The 24,111-nt window shown below is 31.6% G+C and overlaps 2 protein-coding genes across 4 annotated transcripts; both read left to right on the plus strand.

Moving 5' to 3' along the window:
* Nucleotides 1-3,088: 3,088 nt before the first annotated feature.
* LOC111715200 (pro-resilin) lies at nt 3,089-9,732 on the plus strand. Of its 2 annotated transcripts, none has more exons than XM_023490483.1 (6): nt 3,089-3,163; nt 3,816-3,878; nt 4,582-4,627; nt 4,912-4,946; nt 7,308-8,057; nt 8,246-9,732. In XM_023490483.1, the coding sequence occupies exons 1-6, from the start codon at nt 3,112-3,114 to the stop codon at nt 8,563-8,565; spliced, it is 1,266 nt and encodes a 421-aa protein (XP_023346251.1). In that variant the 5' UTR covers nt 3,089-3,111; the 3' UTR covers nt 8,566-9,732. The 2 variants fall into 2 exon arrangements, with proteins under 2 accessions (XP_023346251.1, XP_023346252.1); XM_023490484.1 differs by having other exon boundaries at nt 7,308-7,958.
* A 4,260-nt stretch (nt 9,733-13,992) lies between these two features.
* LOC111715199 (uncharacterized) lies at nt 13,993-24,068 on the plus strand. 2 transcript variants are annotated; one of them, XM_023490481.1, is made up of 12 exons: nt 13,993-14,176; nt 14,602-14,678; nt 15,627-15,727; nt 16,254-16,310; nt 16,855-16,921; nt 19,078-19,117; nt 19,590-19,672; nt 20,408-20,473; nt 20,995-21,033; nt 22,352-22,448; nt 23,312-23,386; nt 23,904-24,068. In XM_023490481.1, exons 2-12 carry the CDS (start codon nt 14,665-14,667, stop codon nt 23,994-23,996), a joined length of 732 nt encoding a protein of 243 aa, XP_023346249.1. In that variant the 5' UTR covers nt 13,993-14,176; nt 14,602-14,664; the 3' UTR covers nt 23,997-24,068. The 2 variants fall into 2 exon arrangements, with proteins under 2 accessions (XP_023346249.1, XP_023346250.1); XM_023490482.1 differs by lacking the exons at nt 13,993-14,176; nt 14,602-14,678; nt 15,627-15,727 and adding an exon at nt 15,821-15,847.
* The last annotated feature ends 43 nt before the right edge of the window (nt 24,069-24,111 follow it).

The following is a 24,111-nucleotide window of genomic DNA, read 5'->3' on the forward strand; positions in this document are numbered from 1 at the left end:
GAGATTTTACCATTTCTTGTAAATCATATAAGCTATACACTTAAAATGGAGAGTTAAACTCGCACACCATTCTAATCTGGTGTGTGCAAAGAAATGAAATATCAGAACAAAAAATACCCAAATCTCAAATTTCACGAAAAAAACTTGCAAATATTTTGTACGAAAATTTCGTTGGAAACCTTACATTTAATTTAACTTTAGTGGAGTTTTCAACAATAGATTAAGCCCAGTTCATCCAGTAGATTTAAAGTATATATCCATATGCATTTCATGACCTTCTAGATATGTAGATAATGTGATTTTAAGAAATAGAATAAACTAAAACATTTTTTCATTTATTGTTTTTTTTTTGATTTAGCAATAACTAATTCATGATATTTAAAAAAGATCTTAAGGATAACGACATTGTATGGGCTCTGAAACAGAACTATGATACTATTTAAAATGGCTCTATGACTAATGGCAAGTGAACGAGGGAAGAAATCGCGGCCTCCATGAGCCTCCACATTTACAGTGACGAGCCTCCCGGAAGTACCGAGCCCTTGAAATATAATAGCACTGATTTTTAACAAATTAATCAAAAGATTTGCAAAGATCATATTAAATTCAATTTCATATTTTTCCTCTCAGTGTCTTCCAGCTTACTTTTTGCGTAAACAAGTTTAAGGTTTAAGCATAAAACTATTAAACCACTTTATTTATCATTATAAGTTATGGGCAAAGAAAATAGAATATTTATTAGAGTGGAATTTAGACAATCCCTCGATATGAATTTTGTCAGTCCCTTTCAGCCTGAAAGGGAGTTCAAAGTGTACAAATCATGTAAAAGTTCACAAATTACATGCAGTAGAGTACATTAATACAGAATGTTCCTTAGACTATTTATTTCAATTTTGAATTTTTTAAAGCTGTTAAATAAACTTTATAAAATTAATTAGGTGAATAAAACACATCATTTGATTTATAATTGTAACGGAAAATCATTGTTTGTTAAGTAAAAGGTATACAGTCTATTGATCATTGGTCAATTATGAAACAAGCCTATTTCATAATTTGGTTTTCTTTCAATATTAATTTTAGATTTTCCATAAAATGATGTTTCAGGGCCCAAAAGGTTATATAGCACAAATAAGTTAAGTACACCTGCAGTATGGAAACAAAATGGCCGTTTTACACTTTTTTCTAGTAAATTCCACTCTAATATATATTCTATTCTCTTTGGTTATAGGCTGCACATTAATGGCTCCCAAATAGCGATAAAGCATCTGTGAACATGAAAATACAAATTAAAACCGCCCTATTTTCCATCACTTCCCCTCCCATCCCCAGAGCTCCTAAGGCCCCTATATAAACAGAGTATAATGTATATATTTATGTAAGGTCTTGACACTCGGAGCCGGTGTCGTGCATCAGTCCCCCCCCCCCAGGCAATATATTTTTACCTCAAGAATTTCTCAAAATGTTAGTCTGTGAAATCAATTAAACATAGAAATTATTAATTTAAAGGAATTGCACATTATTTACGGGAGGGGTAAATCACAGTAAGCTTTTGACTCTCAAAAGTCGTCTTCCTTTCAAATTATTAAACAATGGATCATAAACTCTCAGAAAAAAGCTAATGGAAATGGAACCCCCGCNGTGGGATTCCATGATAAGCCCGTAGGCGTAGCCAGACAATGGCATCGATTTTTTATACGAACTAAGGAGATATTGAATAGAAGGAGGGGGCGATAGGGTTTCCGTACACTTTGCTGCGGCGTTTTTGGACTGCTGAAGAACTAGTTTTTGCGTAACAACAATAATAAAGATTGTAAACAATAACACAAATTATAAACAGACATCTGATTGAAAATTTCTCTGTAATTTTTTCGTATATAACTAAAATCCTTAACTTTTTCAATCTTTTTAACAAGTTAATACTACTTTCACAGTTTACTAACTCATGTTTGTTTACATTAGAAAGTGTACGGAAACCCTATCGCCCCCTCCTTCTATTCAATATCTCCTTGAAACGAACGAAATTTTTGAGAATAGACGACATTTTGCGTGAAAAAAGCTTTTTTTTTAAAGGAATGAGTATCGATGCTTTCCCATTGTGCTTTTCCTTTAAAATATTGACAAGTTTTTATCATGGCTTTAATGTTCTAATTTGTATTGAAAAGCTTAAAATTTATAGGATGGGGGGAGAGAATAACATAGGGGGGGAATATTATCACGCGACACCGGGAGAGAAACAAGATCAAGATAAGAACTGCAGTTTGCATTCACCTTTTCCTTCATCTATATACCACATAATTCTTTGCAGGGGGTAGGGGGGGGGGTTTACCATAATTTTAAACGCAGAATCAGAAAAATCTTTAACATTTTCATAATTTATATTTTCACGAAATTGTAATGTAGTGATGTAGAAGGGGGATTATTAAGAAAATATTTTTCAAAACTGTAAAATCTTTATAATTAAAGAGCAAGGAAAGTGTAGTTAGGTTGAGAGTACAGTATTATAAATAACTATATTCCATTGATACAGTAAAATATGCTTTTACATTGTGCAATCGCTGAGTAAAAGTGTTAACAATCTTTTACCCGAAAAACAGGGATGAGCATGGTGGTCCGTTTTTAACATTCAAAGTTTTTTTTAAAACTTTTTAAAGGCTTCCACAATAATTTGAGATGGGTTTAAATGGGCCTGAAAACAATGTCCATCCCTTTGGTAAGTTTTTTTTAAAATTTTTAGTATTCCAATGGGAATTGTAAAAACCTTAAATCGTGCTAAGGAACAGGTCACTTATAAAATTGTCATCCTTAGTGGGTAACCCTGCGTCTTTGTGGGTAACCCTGTAACTTTATGGGTAACCCTGTCTCTTTGTGGGTAACCCTGTCTCTTTGTGGGTAATCCTGTAACTTTGTGGGTAACCCTGTCTCTTTGTGGGTAATCCTGTAACTTTGTGGGTAATCCTGTAACTGTTGTGGGTAATCCTGTAACTTTGTGGGTAATCCTGTAACTTTGTGGGTAATCCTGTAACTTTGTGGGTAATCCTGTAACTGTTGTGTTTGTATAAAAAGTCAATTGTCTACATTTCTCTACAACCGTTTCTTTTTTTTCCAGATATAATGTTTTATATTGTAAGTGTACTGGCTTCCTGTTTGTTTATTCTATCTACAGGTAGAAAACTTTAACTATAAGTTCGTCATTTCTAATGTTTTATAAGAAACTCAATCATTATAATCTTTGATTCAATTTACAATACTTTTCATGTAATTAGATTTTATTTATTTTGCAAGAAAAAATAATGGAAAAATCTTTATGCTTGGAAAATAAAATGTTCTTAGAAAAGATGTTAATAAGGTTAATTCCATTAAAGAGGGTTACTTTAAACTACATTTACAGAGGAAAAAGAATTCGTAGTTTTTTTTCTGTTTTTTTAACAAAGAACCTTCTGTTATAATGTGATAATCATACTTTAATAATTTTAAACAAAAACATGATTTCAGCCATAAAAATTACTTTAATCTCGTTTTAACTCACCCTGTACAAAGGAACTTTTATCCCTTGCAGTGTACATTGCTTTGAAATCTGTATTTTTTAATGATTCAGAACAGAAATAATTTTAGTAATTTTTATAAAACAATAATCACAAAATAGCCCTGTTCTTTTCATTTCCCTTTTTTGCTTTGAACAATAACAGAGATATTAAGAATTTTTATACAAATTTAAACATATTAATGGTCAAAGACGACATTAAAGTTTTCAATCAATCAATCAATATTATTCCAGTTTATGTAGAATACCATTGTATTTAAATTCTAACTTTCAGGAAAGCCAAAAGCCTATATGTACAACCAGCTGTATCAACAACAGTATAATTATCCATATAAAGGTAGGATTTTTTTACCATAAAAAGAGATCTGAGTTGAAAAGTTATGTCGATTTTTTTTGTCATTTTCTAATGTCTTTTTTTTCTTCCAAATATTTTTTAATGATTTTAGTCATTTGCTTAATGTTTCTGCTTTTTGTTTTTATCAAAATGCTTAATTTTTTTTTGCAGAATTTTATTTTTTTGAATATGTATTTACAGTTACAAAATTTACTCCAGTCTTTTTATTAATTGGCATGCTGTCTTCTGTTTTTGTTTATTATTTAAAATGTTGCTTACTGTTTTTTCTCAATTGCCATATTGTTTGCTGCTTTTATTGTCAATTGCCACGTTGTTTACTGTTTTTTTTGGCCATTTCCATGTTGTTTTCTGTTTTTTTTATCATTTGCAGTGTTGCTTACCGTTTTGTTTTCTCTATTGTCATAGTGTTTGCTGCTTTTATTCCCAATTGCCATGTTGTTTGCAGTTTTTTTTCAATTGCTCTGTTGTTCGATGTTTTTTGTCAATTGCCAAGTTATTTGCTGTTTTTTTATTAATTGCCAAGTTGTTTGCTGTTTTTTTTTGTCAATTGCCAAGTTGTCTTTTGCAAAATGTTAACTGATGTTTTCTGCAATTTAAAAATGTTTTTTTGATGTTGTTTGTCATTTTATATCTTAACCTTTTTCGCAATTTACAAGAAAATTTCATAAATTATTTTTAATTTTAGATTATTCTGCAGTTTCACAGTTAAACAGAGTATATTGGAATCAAAGGTAAGAAATTAAGAAAATTGGCAACATTAAAAAAGAATAAAATTTTTCAAATCCCAAATCCTACTGCCAGTTCAAATTTTAATCACCGATTCAAATCCTTCCTTTATATTTGAATCGGTGGTTAATATTTGAACCGGTTATTGGTAGTTCAGCGACGTTATATTTCAAATTTGATCTAACATAATTAAAACTGTTAAATGTAAATGATCTACGACATTTCTGGAAATAGTTCAGATCCAGGAAAAAAAGTTTTTTTTAAAGAAATCAATGATTATTTATTTTAGATACAGTTTACCCTCTAACAATATTTACTCTTCAGGAACAGATTATAGTAACGTCATTTATTCTAAATATATTGGAATAGAATTGGAAAATATTTTTTTAACAAAGTTATTCTTCACGATATAGAAAGACCAAAGACGACGATCACTAGAAATTTTGAAGAGATTTTCTAACATTTTATTATTTTATAATATTGTCAGAAGGCCCTCCTTTGTTGAGCCAACAGCAAATGTATTTATTTTTAGCATTTGATAAAACTTTGTTGTTGAAGTGACAGTCGTAGTTTTAAGTTGACCTAAGGCCCTGTTAACAACCTGATCCATAATGTGGAAGATATCGTCGTTTTTATTAGTGTTTGATTAGTATAAATTTTCCAAATATTAGTTGGAGATCCCACAGTTGAAAATATTCAGTTAACCCTATCTCTGCTGGGGTACTTGAAAACCAGGATATGCTGGGGCCCCTCTAAATCCCATGTTTGATGTCCAAATATGACAAATGATACATCATTTGAAAGCTCTTGTGCTCTTCTTTTAGAATCTGCAATAAAATTGAAAATTTGCAAAAATTGAATTTTTTATCGCAAAATCTAGTTATATAGTAAAAATGTTTGCAATAAAAATTGTCCAAAAAATGAAAAATTATACATTTTTGAAAAGCCCTTGACCATGCCATTTCAAATATCCAAAAAATTTTGCAAAATTTTGAATATTCTGATTTTTTAATCAAGAAAAACTAAGAATGTGCAAATTTCCTTTGACAGGTTGTTTGCACAAAGTTTGCTATTTTTGTTCGCCAAACTTGTGCAATTCGTTTATGTCAAAGGCTTTCCAAAAAGCTAAATTTTATCAAAATCTGACAAGTGGAAGTAGGTCAAAACAAAGATTTAGTTTGTTACAGGAAAAAGCAGTAATTTAGGCAGTGTGCCTGAGGACTCAGGCAGTTAGTATTAAAGCCCAGTTTTAGGCCTAAAGAGAGGCCTTTGGGTATGTAGGAAAAGTCAGAAAATTTGAACAGCCTCAGACCAATACTTTTGAGTTATGTAAAAAACAACTACAGGGGGGTCAAATTGCCCCCCCCCCCCCAGCAGGAATAGGGTTAAAATAAATGAAACATGGATATCTTGTTTAAGTGTTTCAAAACAGTACTCCTGTAAATCGGACATGCCACTCAATAAATTGAAATCATGTATGCAGTCCCTTTAAGCATAATCTTAGGTTTTGATAAAATGATTTGTGTGAAACTGATAAGATTATTTACCAACTTGATGTTAACACACGTGTGTATTGTTTATTCAAAATATTGCAAAACAAAAGCTAGGAACCCAGGGAATACAGTAGCAGCAACGAATCTAGTGCTGGACCCTCTAATGACTTCTAACGACCTCTATAATGACCCAAATTGAAAATGTTTTTACTGTGGTTTTGTGAATATAAAACAAAAGCTAGGAACCCAGGGAACACAATAGCAGCAACAAAACTAGTGTTTGGCCTTTTTGCATATGAAACGAGCAATATGTAAATCATCTTTGAAAATGGACTTATAATCAAAAATCAAAAATCTTTTCTATTCTAAATGTGCATATAAGATTGTCAAAATAAATGGAGGATTCTATGAAAACATTAAAATAAATAAATCAAATTGTGTTACAATAATTATAACACTTAACATATTTATCAAATTAATATATCATCCAAATAGATCATTGATGACACCACTACAGTATTCTTTGGGTTCCTAGCTTTCGTTTGATATGCATAAAGCCATAGTTAGAACCTTTACAATGTGGAGGTCATTAAAGGTCGTTAGAGGTAATAAGAAGGTCAAACACTGGATTTGTAGCAGCTACTGTATTCCCTGGGTTCCTAGCTTTCATGTAAAATGCATTAAGCCATAGTAAGAACAGTTTAATTTTGGAGGTCATCATAGGTCATTAGAGGTCTTTAGATGTCGGTAGGGGTCATTAGAGCTCGTTAGAGGTCATTAGAGGTAGTTAAAGGTCATTATAAGGTGAAACACTGGATTCGTTGCTGCTACTGTATTCTCTGGGTTCCTAGCTTTTGTTTTGAAATGCATAAAGCAATAGTTGAAACATTTTCTATATGTTGAGGTCATTAAGGTCATAAGAGGTCATTAGAGGTAATTAAAATTCAATTCAATTTTATTTTAGAAAATTCAAATACTAATTCAGTGTGCAGCCAAAAATTTGGAAGATTTGAACCAAAAATGAAGGCGGGCACCCTCATCAAATAGGACATCTCCTCCATCCCCTTTGCATATTTGAAGTATTTGGAATACAAAAGTATTCACAGAAAAAGGCATCCCTTTATTCTCATCTACAATATAATATAATAAAAATATAAGGCTGTTTTACTGACTATATTCTGTCTGTGTTGAGGTTCTTGGATGCAACATGGTCAAAGATACACTGAACCCTCAGGATACTCCCAACCATCAAGATACTCCCAACCCTCAAGATACTCCCAGCCCTCAGGACACTGGTATGATGCCCAAGTATCCCATCATCAAAGAAATAGAGCACCTTACTCAAATAGTTACAACCAAGGAGGAAACCAGTATCAGCAGTTTACTCCAGAAGTTGGGGAGGTGTCAGAATTTAGAGATGAAAGACCTCACAAGTTCTTCGTAGATGATTATGGGAATATTCTTAACTTTAATCCCATGGACAATATCTTTTATCATGGATCTTATTATAATACTGTTGGAATGTCTGGAGGAAACGGAGGTGGACGCCCTCCGATAAATGTTGGAAGGCCAGGAGGAAACGGAGGCGGACGCCCTCCAATTAATGTTGAAAGGCCTGGAGGAAAAGGAGGGGGACGCCCTCCGATAACTGACGGAATACCTGGAGGAAATGGAGGTGGTCGCCCTCCAATAAATGTTGGAATTCCAGGAGGAAATGGAGGGGGACGCCCTCCAATAAATGTTGGAATGCCTGGAGGAAATGGAGGGGGACGCCCTTCAATAAATGTTGGAATGCCAGGAGGAAATGGAGGGGGACGTCCTCCGATAAATGTTGGATTACCAGGTGGGAACGGAGGGGGGCGCCCCTCAGTTATAGATGTAGAAATATCACAGGGAAAACCACCTCAAGCGGTGGTAGAAGCAATTAGTGAGGATAACATAGGTAAATTAGACAACTAAGACTGTCTTTTGCAGAATATACAGAGCGGAGGGAAACAAGGGGTTAGTTACTTTTAACCAAAAAAGAGGGGGGGGGGGGAGAGTATGTGCATGAGACAAAAGAAGGAGAAAGAAAAAAAGGAAAAGAATGAAAAGAAAGAAAACAATAATTTAACAATATTCATGTTTCAGATGTGAACATCTTTGATGACGAAAAACAACATTTAATGGATGATGATGACAATTCTGATCCCAATACTAATTATACTTCTTTTGATGATGAAGATGAATATAACTTTCTTGATGATGACAAAGATAATTCCATTCTTGATGAGAAAAATGATGAAGAAGCTGATAATACCTTTCTTGATGATGATGAATATGAGGATGAATATAATGAGAAAGGGTCTGGATTAGATGCTGAAGATGGTGATGAATATACTGCAGAAGGGTCTGGATTAGATGCTGAAGATGATGATGATGACAGCACTGACAATTGGTGGGGAAGATAGTAGAATAAATATCTGTTATTTGCCAATGTACGAAAATGTTTTTTGCATAGATCTTTATGATCTAATAAGTATTTATCTTCTTATTGATAAAAAATGGAACATGTAAAATGTATAAATTTGTATAAATTGCATAGGATAGAATTTTGAATTTATTGTTTCAGGGCAATTATTCTGCATTTTTCCGCACACCCTTCTATAGTATATAAAACGCGCAAGATTCCATTTTCCACGTCAATCTGTTTCCGATAAGAATGCGGAATTTGCGTGGAATAAGTTTGGCGCAAATAATTGTTTTTAAAGATGCTTATATTTCACGAATAGATATGTGAAGAAATTGCCAAAATTGCGAAGGAAATGAAAGAAATATTGTGCGAAAAAAGTTGTAAACAGAGATTGATCTTTTTCTCTTCATCAAACATTTAGGTAAAGGAGGAGAAATAATTAATTATAATTTATTTAAACTTCTAATGAAGAGATTTTTGCGCAATTAATTGTTACAGCTGCATTCAACACTCTAGTTTTTCTTGGAATTTTTGGTGTCGCCTAAAATTTTTGCGCGAAATTGTTTCCGTGGAATTCCGCATCATTTGTGCTTGCTTCCGTAATTTCTTTTTCACGCAAAAATGCGGTATTCCGCAAATAAATTTACTTATTAATACATTTAAACAAACATTTTAATACGGGAGTCGCTCAGCTAACAATAAACGATAAAAATGTCATAAATCACATAACAATACAAAATAAAAGCCATCTCTAGTCTCTCCATGCTTACAATTTTTCACAAAATCAGACGTCATAATTTGTTTTTTAAATAGCTTTAAAAATTTGCTTTATCTATCAATATTATCGTATATATTTCACCTAAATATTCAATATTTAAATTTAAGGTTTTATTACAGTGATATTCTAAATAAGCCGGAGTAATGTAAATTGATTGATTGATGATCGATGATTTCAAATTCGTCTTTGACTTTACAAATAGTTTGTGGCATTCAACATTGGTCACCTGATTTTAGCAATATTTTTTGTAAAACAGTAATCACTGCCATTTCCAAAATGTGGTCACTGGTCAGCCATTTTTGTGATTTTATAGTTGGCGTAAATATGAATGATTTCGTTCAGAATGAGACATCTTCATGGTTTTATTTAATAAAATGAAAGAAGGTTTCAAATTTTTCCCGGGATATTTAGAAAGATGAAAATTTCCCTGTATGATAATTAATTAGGACGCAGTATGGTTTTGGTGTACTATATTGACATACCGTAGGTGTGTCAGAAATATTTTTTTTTCATACAATTTAAACGTCCTATAAAACTCATAAATAATTCATTTGTTAAAAACTTTTTGTTCTGAATGATTGCAAATATCTTTCTAAAACTTTTTAAATCCATTTTTTAAAAATTCATTTAGTTAAGAGTTACAGTCAAAATAAATATAGAGAAATATTGCTTTATATCAAATAGATTTTCTTAAATATGTTATTACAATCCGAAAACAGGAAGCAATTCTGCATATAATATTTGTACGTTGATAGGCGATTATATCAATACAATGATGATGACTTTTTTATTTGAGTTTTGCTTGTTAACAAGATTTTTTCGAATTACAAGTTTACAAGTAATTAAAGAGGAGCTTTTTCAATTGATAGCTTCTGTTTATCCATGCTGTTTTACAGCTTAATAAAAATTGAAATTGTAAGTCGTCCTCATTATGTTGATATAATCGCCTACCACCGTATGTAAATCAAAAGACATGTTTATTTTAACCACTTGCAATTAGAGATGGGCGCATTCGTTTTATATCATTTCGTACGTTCATCGTTTGTGAAATGACCCAATTCATTTTTCAATCGTTCAAACAAATTATTTTGTTCGTCTCAAAATTGTCGTTGATTTTCTCACTTTTTCGTTCGTTTTCTCACCAAATGATCATTCAGTAAAATCGTTCGTTCCGTAAAATCGTTCACTCAATAAAATTGTTCGGTCCAGTAAAAAAACGATCGTTTTTTCAAAAGATTGTTTGAAAAAAGCATTTATTTCTTCAGCAAAAAATATGCTTCTTAACTAGTTTATTGAAAAAAAACCTGTTGTTCAGAAAACTTTCGTTTTTTTTAAATCTTTCAGATAATTTATTCGTTTAGAAAAAAAGCTATATTTTTTTTTAATTCGAAACAATTTTTTTCTGTAAGGTTGGATAATAAGAAGTTGTTTCAGTTGATAAAACGAGACTATTATCGACAATTATTATAAGTAATGATTCTTAATGGATAGATAAAAAGAGAAGGATAGATAGATAAAAAGAGAGAAATACGGAGACAAATGTACTAGCTTAGTTTCATGCAGACTCTGAATTGTAATAGTTCCATGCGGGGGGGGGGGGCGATTTTCATTTAAGGAAAAATATTGGTATACAGTCGTCGTCATATATATCAATGCAACGAAGACTCGACTTTCTAATTCAATTTCTAAAAAGCCTTTAAACAGGATGGGATGGATACACATAAACATGGAAACAAAGGTAATCTGTCAAAAAACAGCGTCTCCGTGTTTACTTGTAAACTTGTAATTCAATTAAGCTTAATAACAATTAAAACTTGAATAAAAAAGTTGTCTTCATTGTATTGATATAAACGGTAACAACTGTATCAACAACACTGTATGAACCCATTAATGACACCGGTGTCCGAATTTAATGAAATTAAGCCGCGTCTCAAATCCACCAAAAACCGGTTTCAATTGAGCGCCGCCTTAAATCTTGATAAATTTAATACAAATTTAAATGGAACCAACAATATTTGAGACGCGGCTTAAATTTAAACCGCGGCTTAAATTCTTTCAATTCGGCCTCGGGTTTCCGATACTGAATATTATTACGATACATGAGCCCGAAATTTAAAAGAGTATCTTCGAACGAACCTTCTGGGTTTCCTTTTTGGGGTCTGATAATATGTGTGGATTTTTTTTTTAATTTTAAAAAAGGAGAATATGAAAAATAAATGAAATAACATTTCATAACAAAGATATTAATATCCACAAAACTGCCTAACCCAATTCGTGAAACCCGGGTTCTAAAACTGGTTTTCTTAACAGTCTTAAGTTTTGCGCTCAGGTGTCTTAAATATTGAGGATATATACTCTAAATAAACACCTAAATATCGTGGATACGTACTGTAGATAAACACAATAATAAATATCGAGGATAGGTTCTGTAGATAAACACAATAATATCGAGGATATGTACCGTAGATAAACACAATAATAAATATCGAGGATATGTATACTGTAGATAAACACAATAATATCGAGGATATTTACTGTAGATAAACACAATAATATCGAGGATATGTATACTGTAGATAAAGTTATAAACACAATAATATCGAGGACATTTACTGTAGATAAACACAATAATATCGAGGATATGTACTGTAGATAAACACAATAATATCGAGGATATGTACTGTAGATAAACATTCGAATATCGAGGATATGTACTGTAGATAAACACAATAATATCGAGGATGTACTGTAGATAAACACAATAATATCGAGGATATGTACTGTAGATAAACATTCGAATATCGAGGATATGTACTGTAGATAAACACAATGGTTTCTCATGATATTGAAGGGTTACCACATTGGACTGTAATAGGTATGAATAAAAAATGTAGAAAATTTTAGAAAAGTTTTGAAAATTATTAATGTTTAAGTGTTAGCTTTAGTTTTACCCTCCCTCCTCCCCTTGAGTTGCACCTGTGGTTAGAGATGGGCATTGTATTTTTGAACAAACGAAAGTTTTTAAAAAATGATCGAAAAAAATCCAAAACGAAATTGTTCGAAAGAACATGATAAAAGATAGTTTTTCACGGAGCAAAAGAATTTTGAAAAACGATATTCAAAAAAAAGTACTTTTTTAACAATTGTAAAAAAAGAACAAAATGGGTTGTTCATGAACGACGAACGAACAAAATAAAAAAAATTAACGCGGCCATCACTACCTTTGTTCCAAAGTTATCAATTTTGAAGATGTTTTTACGCCTGCTTAATGATTTAGTTGATTCATGTAATTATGCCTCAATTACGCAAAACTGGACGTTCTTTCATTCGCGTATTAAAGCGTAATTTTGCGTAATGCCCGTATGCAAGTGAAAAAATTATGTCTGTAAACCCTATTTAGTTCCTGTGTTTCTGGGTGTTTGCAACATATTGGTTTCCGGAAACCTACTCTACAATCTCTATCTTAGATCAAGGAAATATATTCATAGATTTAATTAAAATTACATGAATTTAAAAAAAACTTATTCTTAAAGGGACTGTAAGCAACATGTTAAGTAATTGCACATGAAAAAAACATTTTTCGTTATTTGAAACGCTTTAATTCTGGCAATTCCAATATGTTTTCGACTGCAGTTTTCATAATATGTTTTAATTGTTATGATCTGAGAGTTACTTATAAAAACATTTATTCCTGTTTCGAGGATTTTTGGTAATGAAGACGACATTTTCATATTTTCCTGGAATGTTCAAAAACAAGTTGGAAGCTAAATGTTATTTTAAAAAATAAAATCAAAACATTTTATGAAAAATCAACTATATACAAATGTGGCGAAAGATAATCGATGACCATAGGGTGTAATATCTGAATGATTTGTTTGAAATTAAATAGATTTCTTTACGGTCTAAGTCGTATGTTGCATCTTTCTGAATTTGTATGGACACTACGTTCTTCGGTATTATCGTTTTGAACAATTTTCTCCTTAAAGACGCAGCAGATAGAAGTAAGATTAGTAGCGATCAAAAGCGCTTTTTTATCGCAATAAGCCTATACCCCCTTATATTTTTCGCGAACACTCCCTTTAAGTCTTCTGCCTTGAGTGTGGTCTTTAAATTGCTTATTTAGAAAGCTAAGATGTTTATAGTTGCAGGGATATATGAATGTAAGGAAACATACAGTACAAATTTCGCACAGTCTTCTTTGAAGTCTTATACTTTATGGGTATCTCTGTATCAAAGCTGTATCAGTAATGTCTAATAAACTAACTTAATCTTCTCTTAATAAGTGGATTTTGTCTTGTGCAATTTGCAATTTTAAAAAATCGCTACGTTATCTCATATTTCATATTTCATATTTTTATTCAACTACAAAGCACGAGATAATACAAATAAAAAATCACAATTTACTATGTAGTTTGGACCCGCCTAACCAGAGTAGGTTGTTTTAATTGGTTGGCCCACTATAAACGAATGAGAATTGCAGATAAAAACAATGTACATTGTACATTTTAAACATAAGAATGATAATAAATCAGGTAAAAGGTAAGGAGGAGGTGAGGTTAAACTAATTCTTCTGTCTGAAATCTAGTCTTTTATTGCATATTTAATGATAGGGCAAGAAAAGAAACAAGATTACAGTTGCGGGGCGGGTAATCGTATTCTATAATGTAAGGAATATGACAGGATAAAAGTTGTACAGTCGTCTCTGATTTCTTATCCTTTATGGGTTACCCTGTAGTTTGAAAGTGTTTGGTTGAATATATTTTACTGTAGTTTATGGAGTATACCCAACCTTGGTACAGCTGTTGTACTCTTCAATGTTCTCACATTTCAGGAACATTATGTACTTTAAGTCTGGTACAATTTTCTTAGCTGTCATTGTACTCTTTCATTGTTAGATCAAGACCTGTGTTTGTAATCTAGGAATCCTACACTAGGATTACCAGAAAAATATCTGCTAAAAATTCCGATTTAAAGGTAAAAACGTAAATCTTTTTTACATGCAATTGTAGCTGCAGATGTCATCCATTTTTATTCCATTTTTATCCTAAATTGGGCGCAAAATTTAAAGATAGCTTTCTGGAGTCTCCATGAAAGTGGGTTGTATAACCTGTACTCTGATTATTCTAGTATAAAGTACATAGTACACTTGTTTAGAACCTGTATTCTGAGATATCTAGTATAAAGTACGTAGTACACCTGTGTAAAACATGTAATCTGATTAAACTAGTATAAAGTACAAAGTACACCTGTATATAGAACCTGTACTTGTATGAGCTGGGTTCTCTGCTGTATCAACCTACTCAGGACTTCAGAGTTTGCATGAATGTTTTCAAGTAAATAAACTTTAACTAACTTCAGAACTTTTTTGTTGTCAATCTTAAACATGCTTACAAATTAACATAGTTGCTCCTGGATATTCTGCAGTGCATACCCTGCAGGAATCTTAAACATGCTTACCTAGATTAACATAGTTGCTCCTGGATATTCTGCAGTGCATACCCTGCAGGAATCTTAAACATGCTTACAGATTAACATAGTTGCTCCTCGATATTCTGCAGTGCATGCCCTGCAGGAATCAAGTATTTAACATGCAATTTAAAAGTGCTCATATTGGATATCAAGATAAAGAGTTCAAAATTAACGAAACTCTATACAAAAGTTTAGTTCGAATTTGAACATAGGAAAGGAAATTGAGAAAAAGAAATTTTGATTTTTAATCATAATTATCATTATTATTAGTTTGGTGTTATCCTATTATTATCATTATTCTAATTATTAGTTTGGAGTTTATCTATCATCATTATTATGATTATTAGTTTTTAGTTTATCCAGAATTATTTTTATCATTTGGAGTTTATCTGTTATTATTATTATTATTTTTATAAGTTTGTAGTTTATCTAGAATTAGTATTTTCATTTTAAGTTTGGAGTTTATTTATTATTATAATTAATATTATTATTATCAGCTTGTAGTTTATCTTAAATTATAATTAATATTATTTTTAGTTTGGACTTTATCTATTATCATAATAAGTATTGATAACAGTTTGGAGCTTATCTATCATTATAAATAAACAAGACATTCATATATGTTGCGTATAGCCAGGCAAACAGCTAGACAGATTGGGCTGATTTTTTTTGTGGACAGTCATTGGAGGCCTGGGAATGTTTTTTTAACATATTTTTTTCACCGGCAACGCCTTGCCCTTCAGTTACTTATGATTATTAACATTGTCATAAGTTTGAAGTTTATCTATTATTATAATTATTATTATTATTAGTTTGGAGTTTATCTATTCACTGGTCACCTACTTCTTTACCTTCTTTGGGTTGTTCCTCCGGATGTTCATCATCCTATATCCAGAAAACTTGATGATGGAAGGTAATATCTATCTATCTATCTAATTCATCATCATATATCCTGAATACTTGATGATGGAAGGTAATATCTATCTATCTATCTATTTCATCATCATATATCCAGAAAACTTGATGATGGAAGGTAATACCTATCTATCTATCTATTTCATCATCATATATCCTTAATACTTGATGATGGAAGGTAATACCTATCTATCTATCTATTTCATCATCCTATATCCTTAATACTTGATGATGGAAGGTAATATCTATCTATCTATCTATTTCATCATCATATATCCTGAATACTTGATGATGGAAGGTAATATCTATCTATCTATCTATCTTTCTATTTCATCATCATATATCCTTAATACTTGATGATGGAAGGTAATTACTATCTATTTATCTATATATATATATATATATATATATATTCATACTGATGATTGCATAAAAGCATGAAACAATTTGTTTATGAATAAAATGTTATAAGAAGATTGTTGCGTTTCAACTGATATATATATATATATATCTTTCCATCCTAGGAACCAGTATTTTAAAGTTCTGCTATATAGCCTTCTGCTCCTGGATGGTGTTCCTAGGCATAGAAAAATGATAATTTAATTTTTAATTTGCATGGTGTTCCTCATCATATTAGATCGAATACAACTTTAAATTGCGATTTTGGGCAAAACTTAAAAAGAATGAATCATTTTGCAAAATTGTACAATTAAGGGTTTATAAACTAGTAGATCTATATTTATCTATGAATAAAGGGATTATGAACTAGTAGATCTATATTTATCTATGAATAAAGGGATTATGAACTAGTAGATCTATATTTATCTGTGAATAAAGGGATTATGAACTAGTAGATCTATATTTATCTATGAATAAAGGGATTATAAACTAGTAGATCTATATTTATCTGTGAATAAAGGGATTATGAACCAGTAGATCTATATTTATCTATGAATAAAGAGATCATGAACTAGTAGATCTATATTTATCTATGAATAAAGGGATTATGAACTAGTAGATCTATATTTATCTATGAATAAAGGGATCATGAACTAGTAGATCTATATTCATCTATGAACAAAGGGATTATGAACTTGTAGATCTATATTTTATCTATGAATAAAGGGATTGTGAACTGGATGAACTCCCCGGCCTATCCTGAAAACTTTTTCTTGATAATTTTGTGCTCGGGGTAATTATATTTTCATTAAAGAGATTGCTGACGCACTCTTGTATTAGCGCCTGATCCAATCAGGGTTCAGTCATTTGTTTGATGTCTATTCTGAACCAAAAGAAATAGTATGGCGGTAACATCTATCTATCTATCTATCTCATTATCCAATTAAAGATAAATCCTTAAATCGGCGTTATAAACTAAATGGAAATATTTACTTCTACTGAAACTAGAGTGGACGTGGTTAGAAGTAAATTAGAGCTAAGTTTAAAGTTTAGGGTGCGAGGGACTGTTGGGTTGTTAATCGTTTATAAAGAATTATCGTTTTTCGTTTTGTTTCAATTTTTTTGTTTTGTTTTTTAGAAAAAAAACGAACAAATCGCCTCTAACTTAAAAAAAAACTGTCGGGTTTTTTTAGCATGATATTTTTTCTTAAAACCAAAAACAATCGTTTCATAACAATTAATTTTTTCTCAGGAAGATGAGGTTATGAATGTTGTTTTAAATGTTTTTCGGATTTTCCGACTAAAAAATATATTTTCTGTTTGAATGGTTGTTAAAGATCGTTAACGCAGGATCGTTTTTAATGGTCATGAACAAAGGGTAGTCGTTAAAGTTCGTTAACAAGGGTCGTCGTTATTGGTCGTTACCAAAGGGTCGTCGTTAACGGTCGTTAACAAAGGGTCGTTTTTTAAAAACAAAAAACGATAGTTCTTGAAAACGTTTGTTCTATTTCAAAAACGAAAAACTATCGCTTTAGAAAGCGACCTTATTTAAAACCAGATATTTTTTTTAAAAAGCTATCATTTTTAGAAACGATCATTCTATTTTTCAAGGGCTTTTCTAATAAATGAATTTTAGATGTTTAGCTTAACTAATAAAAAAGTTATTAACTATTTTTTTATTTTTTGAAACTCCGACCAGGTCCGTTCCATGACAGTAAACTCACCTGTAGAGATGGGCATTTGTAGAGATAGGCATCTGTAGAGATGGGCATTTGTAGAAATGGGCATCTGTAGAGATGTGCATCTGTAGAGATGTGCATCTGTAGAGATGTGCATCTGTAGAGATGTGCATCTGTAAAGATGTGCATCTGTAGAGATGTGCATCTGTAGAGATGGGCATCTGTAGAGATGGACATCTGTAGAGATGGGTGTCTGTAGAGATGGGTATCTAAAGAATGGGCATCTGTAATGATAGGCATCTGTAGAGATGGGCATTTGTAAAGATGGGCATTTGTAGAGATGTGCATCTGTAAAGATGTGCATCTGTAGAGATGTGCATCTGTAGAGATGGGCATCTGTAGAGATGGACATCTGAGAGATGGGCATCTGTAGAGATGGGCATCTGTAGAGATGGACATCTGAGAGATGGACATTTGTAGATATGGGCATCTGTAGAGATGGACATCTATAGAGATGGACATCTGTAGAGATGTGCATCTTTAGAGATGGACATCTGTAAGATGGACATCTGTAGATATGGGCATCTATAGAGATGGACATCTGTAGAGATGCACATCAGAAGAGATGGACATCGATTTTGTGAGTGAACTAAATTTGTTAGACAAACTAAATTTATGAGACAAACAAAACGATGGTGTTCTTCAGAAAGTTTAATGATGGAAGAACGACATGGATCGTTCAGAGAAATAAAACAACTATAGTTTAAAAGAAATGAATGTTTCAAAATATCTTAAAGGATCTAAATTGTTCATAAACGATTTTTTAGTCTTTTAATTGAACGAACGATTTTACAGAACAATCGCTCAGTGAGAAAAGGAACAAAAATAAATAAAAGATGAATGATAATAATTAGAATGATTGAAAAAGAACGAAATGGATTGTCTAAGAACAATGAACGATGAAAGGGAAAAACGAATTCCCCCAACTCTAGATCATCTGAGTAACAATGATATGAGGAAGAAAATGTCGTTACTCTATCTAAGAGGAAGAAACATTAATGTTTTTCCTTGTTTAATTTTGAAGATAACCTCCAATTTATAATTGTCAAATTTTAGATCAAAACATTGAATAGCTGCAAAGTTTTCCCCAGACCAATAATTTGAATGGAAATTTTTAATATTATTTGAATATATTTTGATACATTTGTTAGAAGTTATATTTTCTTTGAAAGGTAATTCTGATACCTCATTTAAATTTTTATTGTTTTAGGGAAAGCGTTCTGAACATCAAGCATAAGCAGTTTAAAAAGGTTCTAAAACTAAAATATTAAAATTCAAAATAGATTTATTTATTTATATATAATATTTGACTACTGAGGATCGTCATGCATAGACGTGAGACATAACTTCCTAATAAGTCCTTAGGCATGCTTGAAGAAAAAAGGATATCCTAAATAGGAATTGAGTTTTTGCCGCTAACCCTAATTTTCTAATTCTTTTATCTTTTGCAACCTGGTGGTGTAAACTATTGATATTTTAAACCTGAATTATTTGATCCACCAGAATTCATATATTGAAATATCAAAGGACTAAGAGGATGACATCGAGTTTAACAGATTAGGAGTTAAAAAATAAAAGTTTGTCTTATAAGTCAAGAATAAACAATGGGGGGGAGGGGCTATAATATCCTTCATCCTGCCCCCCCGCCCCCGAGGGGCTACACAAATTATGCCATGTCAATCTGATTGGCGGTGGAATAATTTGCTTCTACACTTTTTTCAGGCCCGACTCCTTTACATTACATTTCTTGGACTGAGCCTCATATTCATGGGTTTAGTTCATTACAGGATAACTAAGTTTCTCAGGTAAATAATACACCGAGCCACTGCAATTCCTCTTCCGAGCCTTGTTTTCTCGGGTAAATAATACTCCGAGCCACTGCAATTCCTCTTCTAGGAGCCTCATTTTCTCAGGTAAATAATACACCGAGCCACTGCAATTCCTCTTCCGAGTCTCGTTTTTTCGGGTAAGTAATACACCGAGCCACTGCAATTCCTCTTCCGAGCCTCGTTTTTACTAATTTTACGTCCGATCTTCCGAAATAATGGATCAAATTTGGTCTTCGCGTTATTTTATACTAAACCAAAAATAATGTTAAAATTTTCCTGGTATTTTCTTGATATTAGCATACAAATTTTAAATATAGTGCCGTTCATTCAGGTTTTTAAATTTTTCAATTTCTTTAAAAGTTTTCTAGAGAAAAATCAAACCTATTAATATCCCAAAAGTAACATTTTAAGTGCTTTTAAAAAACTTGAGAAAATCTTGCTAAAATTTAGAAATACTCTTGTATAGAGAATTTTTGATAAATAAATATTATATATTCATATTAGGAAACAGCCTGTATTAGAAACACAATTTATTTATTTATTGAATATAGGAACATACTTTATATTATTATTGAATTTAGGAACACACTTTATATTATTCTTGAATATAGGAACACACTTTATATTTTTATTGAATTTAGGAACATACTTGGATGAATTTTTCAAAGGACTTTTTTTTGAATCCTTTCTTTATCTCATGTATTTTCTTAGGCTGAAAGTGCAAGGAAGTATAAAAAGGGTTGGTATGAGATATAGAAGAACTATTGTTAACTACAGGTATTCACACTTCTACCGAGAAATCAAAATATTAAAGGGACTGTAAGCGAAATATCGGTTGACCTCATATGCGTATATGGCAATGCCCGATTTACAACGGTCACCCTTGAAATTTTTATCAGGTTGATAATATAAAAGATATTTTGGTTTTCAAGGTTTATAATTTCTATAGGTCTAAAAGCATTTAATTCTGTCATTTTCTTCTTATATGTTTCGCTGTAATGGACAAGACATTTTTGTGGAAAACCATAATTAATAATAATTTAGAAATCATTACGGTCTGCTGACTGATCCATAACATGTGAATAACTATTAACAATTTTACATTATTTGTTTTTTGGGGTTTTTTTCGTACGTTTTTTAATCTCTCTGAACGATCCAAATAAAATATGGTAGATAAAGGTAAACAATTAATTTTGCCTTTTCACCTGCTAAAGTTAAAACTTGCAAACAAAGTCAAGCATGTTTTTGTTCAAAATACATTCATTCAAAATACATTCATTCAAAATACTTTTTTGTAGGCAATGTTTGAGAAAAGCTCTTCAGTGTATTTTCTTCAGGTAAAATTACAAGTACATCAATTTGTTTAATTGATATTCTTTATTATTTGAAACCCCTGAGCCCGAGATTTAATAAAAATTCTGGAAAATACGGCTCGGGTCTAAGCTGTCGTTGGGCCTTATTTAAGGCTTGAGCTTTCATATTCAAGCTGCATCATATTTTCCACCGAGTTGATTTTTAAATACCAGTTTAATATTCTATTTGGCGGATTTTCATGGTAGGAATTTGGAATTGACGCATTCCCTTACTATCTACTAAAACCAACCAAGATCGGTTTTATTTTCATTGGGGCTAACTCCTAAGTCGAGCATAAGAACTTAAGCAGCTGTAAATCACGTGACACAAGCTGTCGTCAGAGTTGGGTCGAAGATCGGGTCTCAAAATCGGGTTTAAGGAATTACGGCTCAAGCCGAAGTTTTTAAATCGCGGGCTCTGTGTAGATATACAATTTCACACTTTTCAAGGTTAGGTGGAATGAAAGGGTCTGTATACCACGTAATTTTAATGACCCTCCATTAAAAAATAACCAAAAATTGTCATGTAAGATTCACAACGGTCTTTCTAACTTTGTCTGATCAATTGTAAATTAGATATTTATGTTATAATTTGAAAACTGAAAAAGTGACTATCATTATTATCAAATTTTAACACTTCAAAAAAAAGGAAAAATTCCACATTAAGATCAGATGAAGGTTTCAAGGGCAGCTTTTTGAATCAGACATTGCCGTCTTTGAATTGAGGGCCACTTGAAATTACTATTACAGTCCCTTTAAAATAGATAGAGTCGTCTCTGAGGTTACTGTTTTGCGGAAGAAAAGCCTGTATGCTAAACATGTGATTTACATTTCTTATAAAAAAATATGTACACACTACACACCCTCAACTGAGGTTTCGGTGTGTACTGCAGCACTGTGGCGGCGTAGTGGCGGAAGACGAGACTTTTGAGGAGTTTTGAACCTAAGATCTAGACGCGGCAAGATGAGCAACTTCCGGCCACGTCATCTATCTAACTGTTTAATAATTTACGTTTCTATAAATTTAAGTATATAAATTTAGTAATAAAGTAATTATTTAAACTAGGCGTTGTTAAACTGAGCGTAGCTAAAGTACTGCAATATACAATCTGCAATCTAATTATTTTCCTCATTGATGCCAAAAAAACTATACAAAAGTTTCTCTTAGAAAAAGCAGGCTTTCAAGCAGTGTGCCGCAGGAATATGATTAAAATAATACAAACAGAAATTACTATTTTATAGATGTACAATTACAGCTTGGGAAATCAATTGAGAAAGATAGATATTGATAATATAAATCTAGACTGTTTGGTGAGGTATTGATCCATGTTCTCTACAACAATCCGGAGATTGCATTAGAGTCAGGAAACAAAATAATCATCTCATTCTATCTAATCAAGGTTATTTTTTAATATTCAATTGTTTTCACTTAGAATTTTGCTATTTTTTTCTTACATACTTTAACCAGAAACATCTGCTCTAAAATGTAAATGTCTAGGGATACAAAAAAGTATAATTAGATATTATTATTATAATTAAAAAACATATTTTATCACATTTAAGGACTCTTTCTGAACGTTACTCTTTATAAACATCAATTCAAAATTTACGTGCGTTCAATCGATCATGCGTCCAATTGATATATGACGCCACAAATGCGGGAAAATAAAAAATCGGGTTTTCAAAAGTTAAAGAGCGCATCTCTTATCTCTAGAAATTAATCTAGAGACTATATTAATCTTGAGATTAGCAAAAAGAGAGGATTAAGCATTGATCTCGATATCCACCATTCTAAAGTTTGTTCTTCTCCTGCTAATGCTTAAACAGTCGCACAAGAAATGTCACCTTCTCTCTCTGGCTAATTTGCAGTGGAATGTAAAGATTTTCTAGATTGTTTCTGGATGTAAATATTTGGCTGAGTAAAATTAAGAATTTCCATTTACCTAAAACTATTAATTTTAACAACAAATTTGAAATATTTGAATTATAAACATAAATATGAAATAGAATCATGACTCATGAGAAGACTAAAAACAATGTTTAAGTGAGGTGGTATGCCACACAACCCCCGCAACAACAAAAAAACACGAAAATTCATTTCAAGTTCTGAAATAGTCTAAGTTTGAAATAGCACACTGTGCACAGAAATATATAGCTGGATTAGTTTGTGGCAAAGACTCAATTTTTATAAAATGATTTTAAAGTTTAATAAATAAACAATTTCTTTTAATTTCTATTTTATTTTTCGTATTTTCCATTTAAGGAAGTTCTGATGAGTGCTGATCTGGTGTACAATCTAATTATCTGCAGGCGGGAATTTAAAGTACTCTGGAGCCAGGGACGTTATGCATTAATATTTACATAAATCTGGTCCAAACTCTTGTGTCATTTGTAGTTTATAAAAAGGGTAAAAAAAAGTTTGGATATTTTTTACGCAAGGAAAAGTATCATAATTGGGTCGAAACCTAATGTAACCCTTTTTCGAGGCACCCTGTATCTGCTCCTTTCTGCTTAGTAAATTTAAAAAAAGAATAATTTTTAAAAAAGAATTATATATTTTCCTGTTTTTGATAATGAAAAAAATTATTTGAGATAATTTTTTTAATCCTTACCGGGCATAGAAAATCCTTGGTTCATGTGATGACCCATGTAATATTTAATAACATTTTTTTTTAAATTTGAATTTTTAGGCATCTTTAAACCTTTCCCGGGGTCATGTGAGTTGCCTCAAAAATGTTGGGCCTGTTTTGATGGTTATTGGATGCAACCATACAGAAAAACATACAGACATGCAAAATACATAAAAACAAAAAAAAGGCCAAATACGTAAAATAATGCTACTGTTGTATTTGTAGAGGAATATCAGTGAGAAGATTAAAGTTGTTTCAGTCCTAGCAGCACTGCAGCAGTCCTTACCTCATCCAACATCAACACCATTTATTCGATAGATCAATCAGATCAATCAGATCAATCAGATCAGCCAGATTAATCAGATCAATCAGATCAATCAGATCAATCAGATCAATCAGATCAATCAAATCAATCAGATCAATCAGATCAGAT

This window comes from Eurytemora carolleeae, unplaced genomic scaffold, assembly GCF_000591075.1.
Source record: "Eurytemora carolleeae unplaced genomic scaffold, Eaff_2.0 scaffold1727, whole genome shotgun sequence".
NCBI lineage: Eukaryota > Metazoa > Arthropoda > Copepoda > Calanoida > Temoridae > Eurytemora > Eurytemora carolleeae.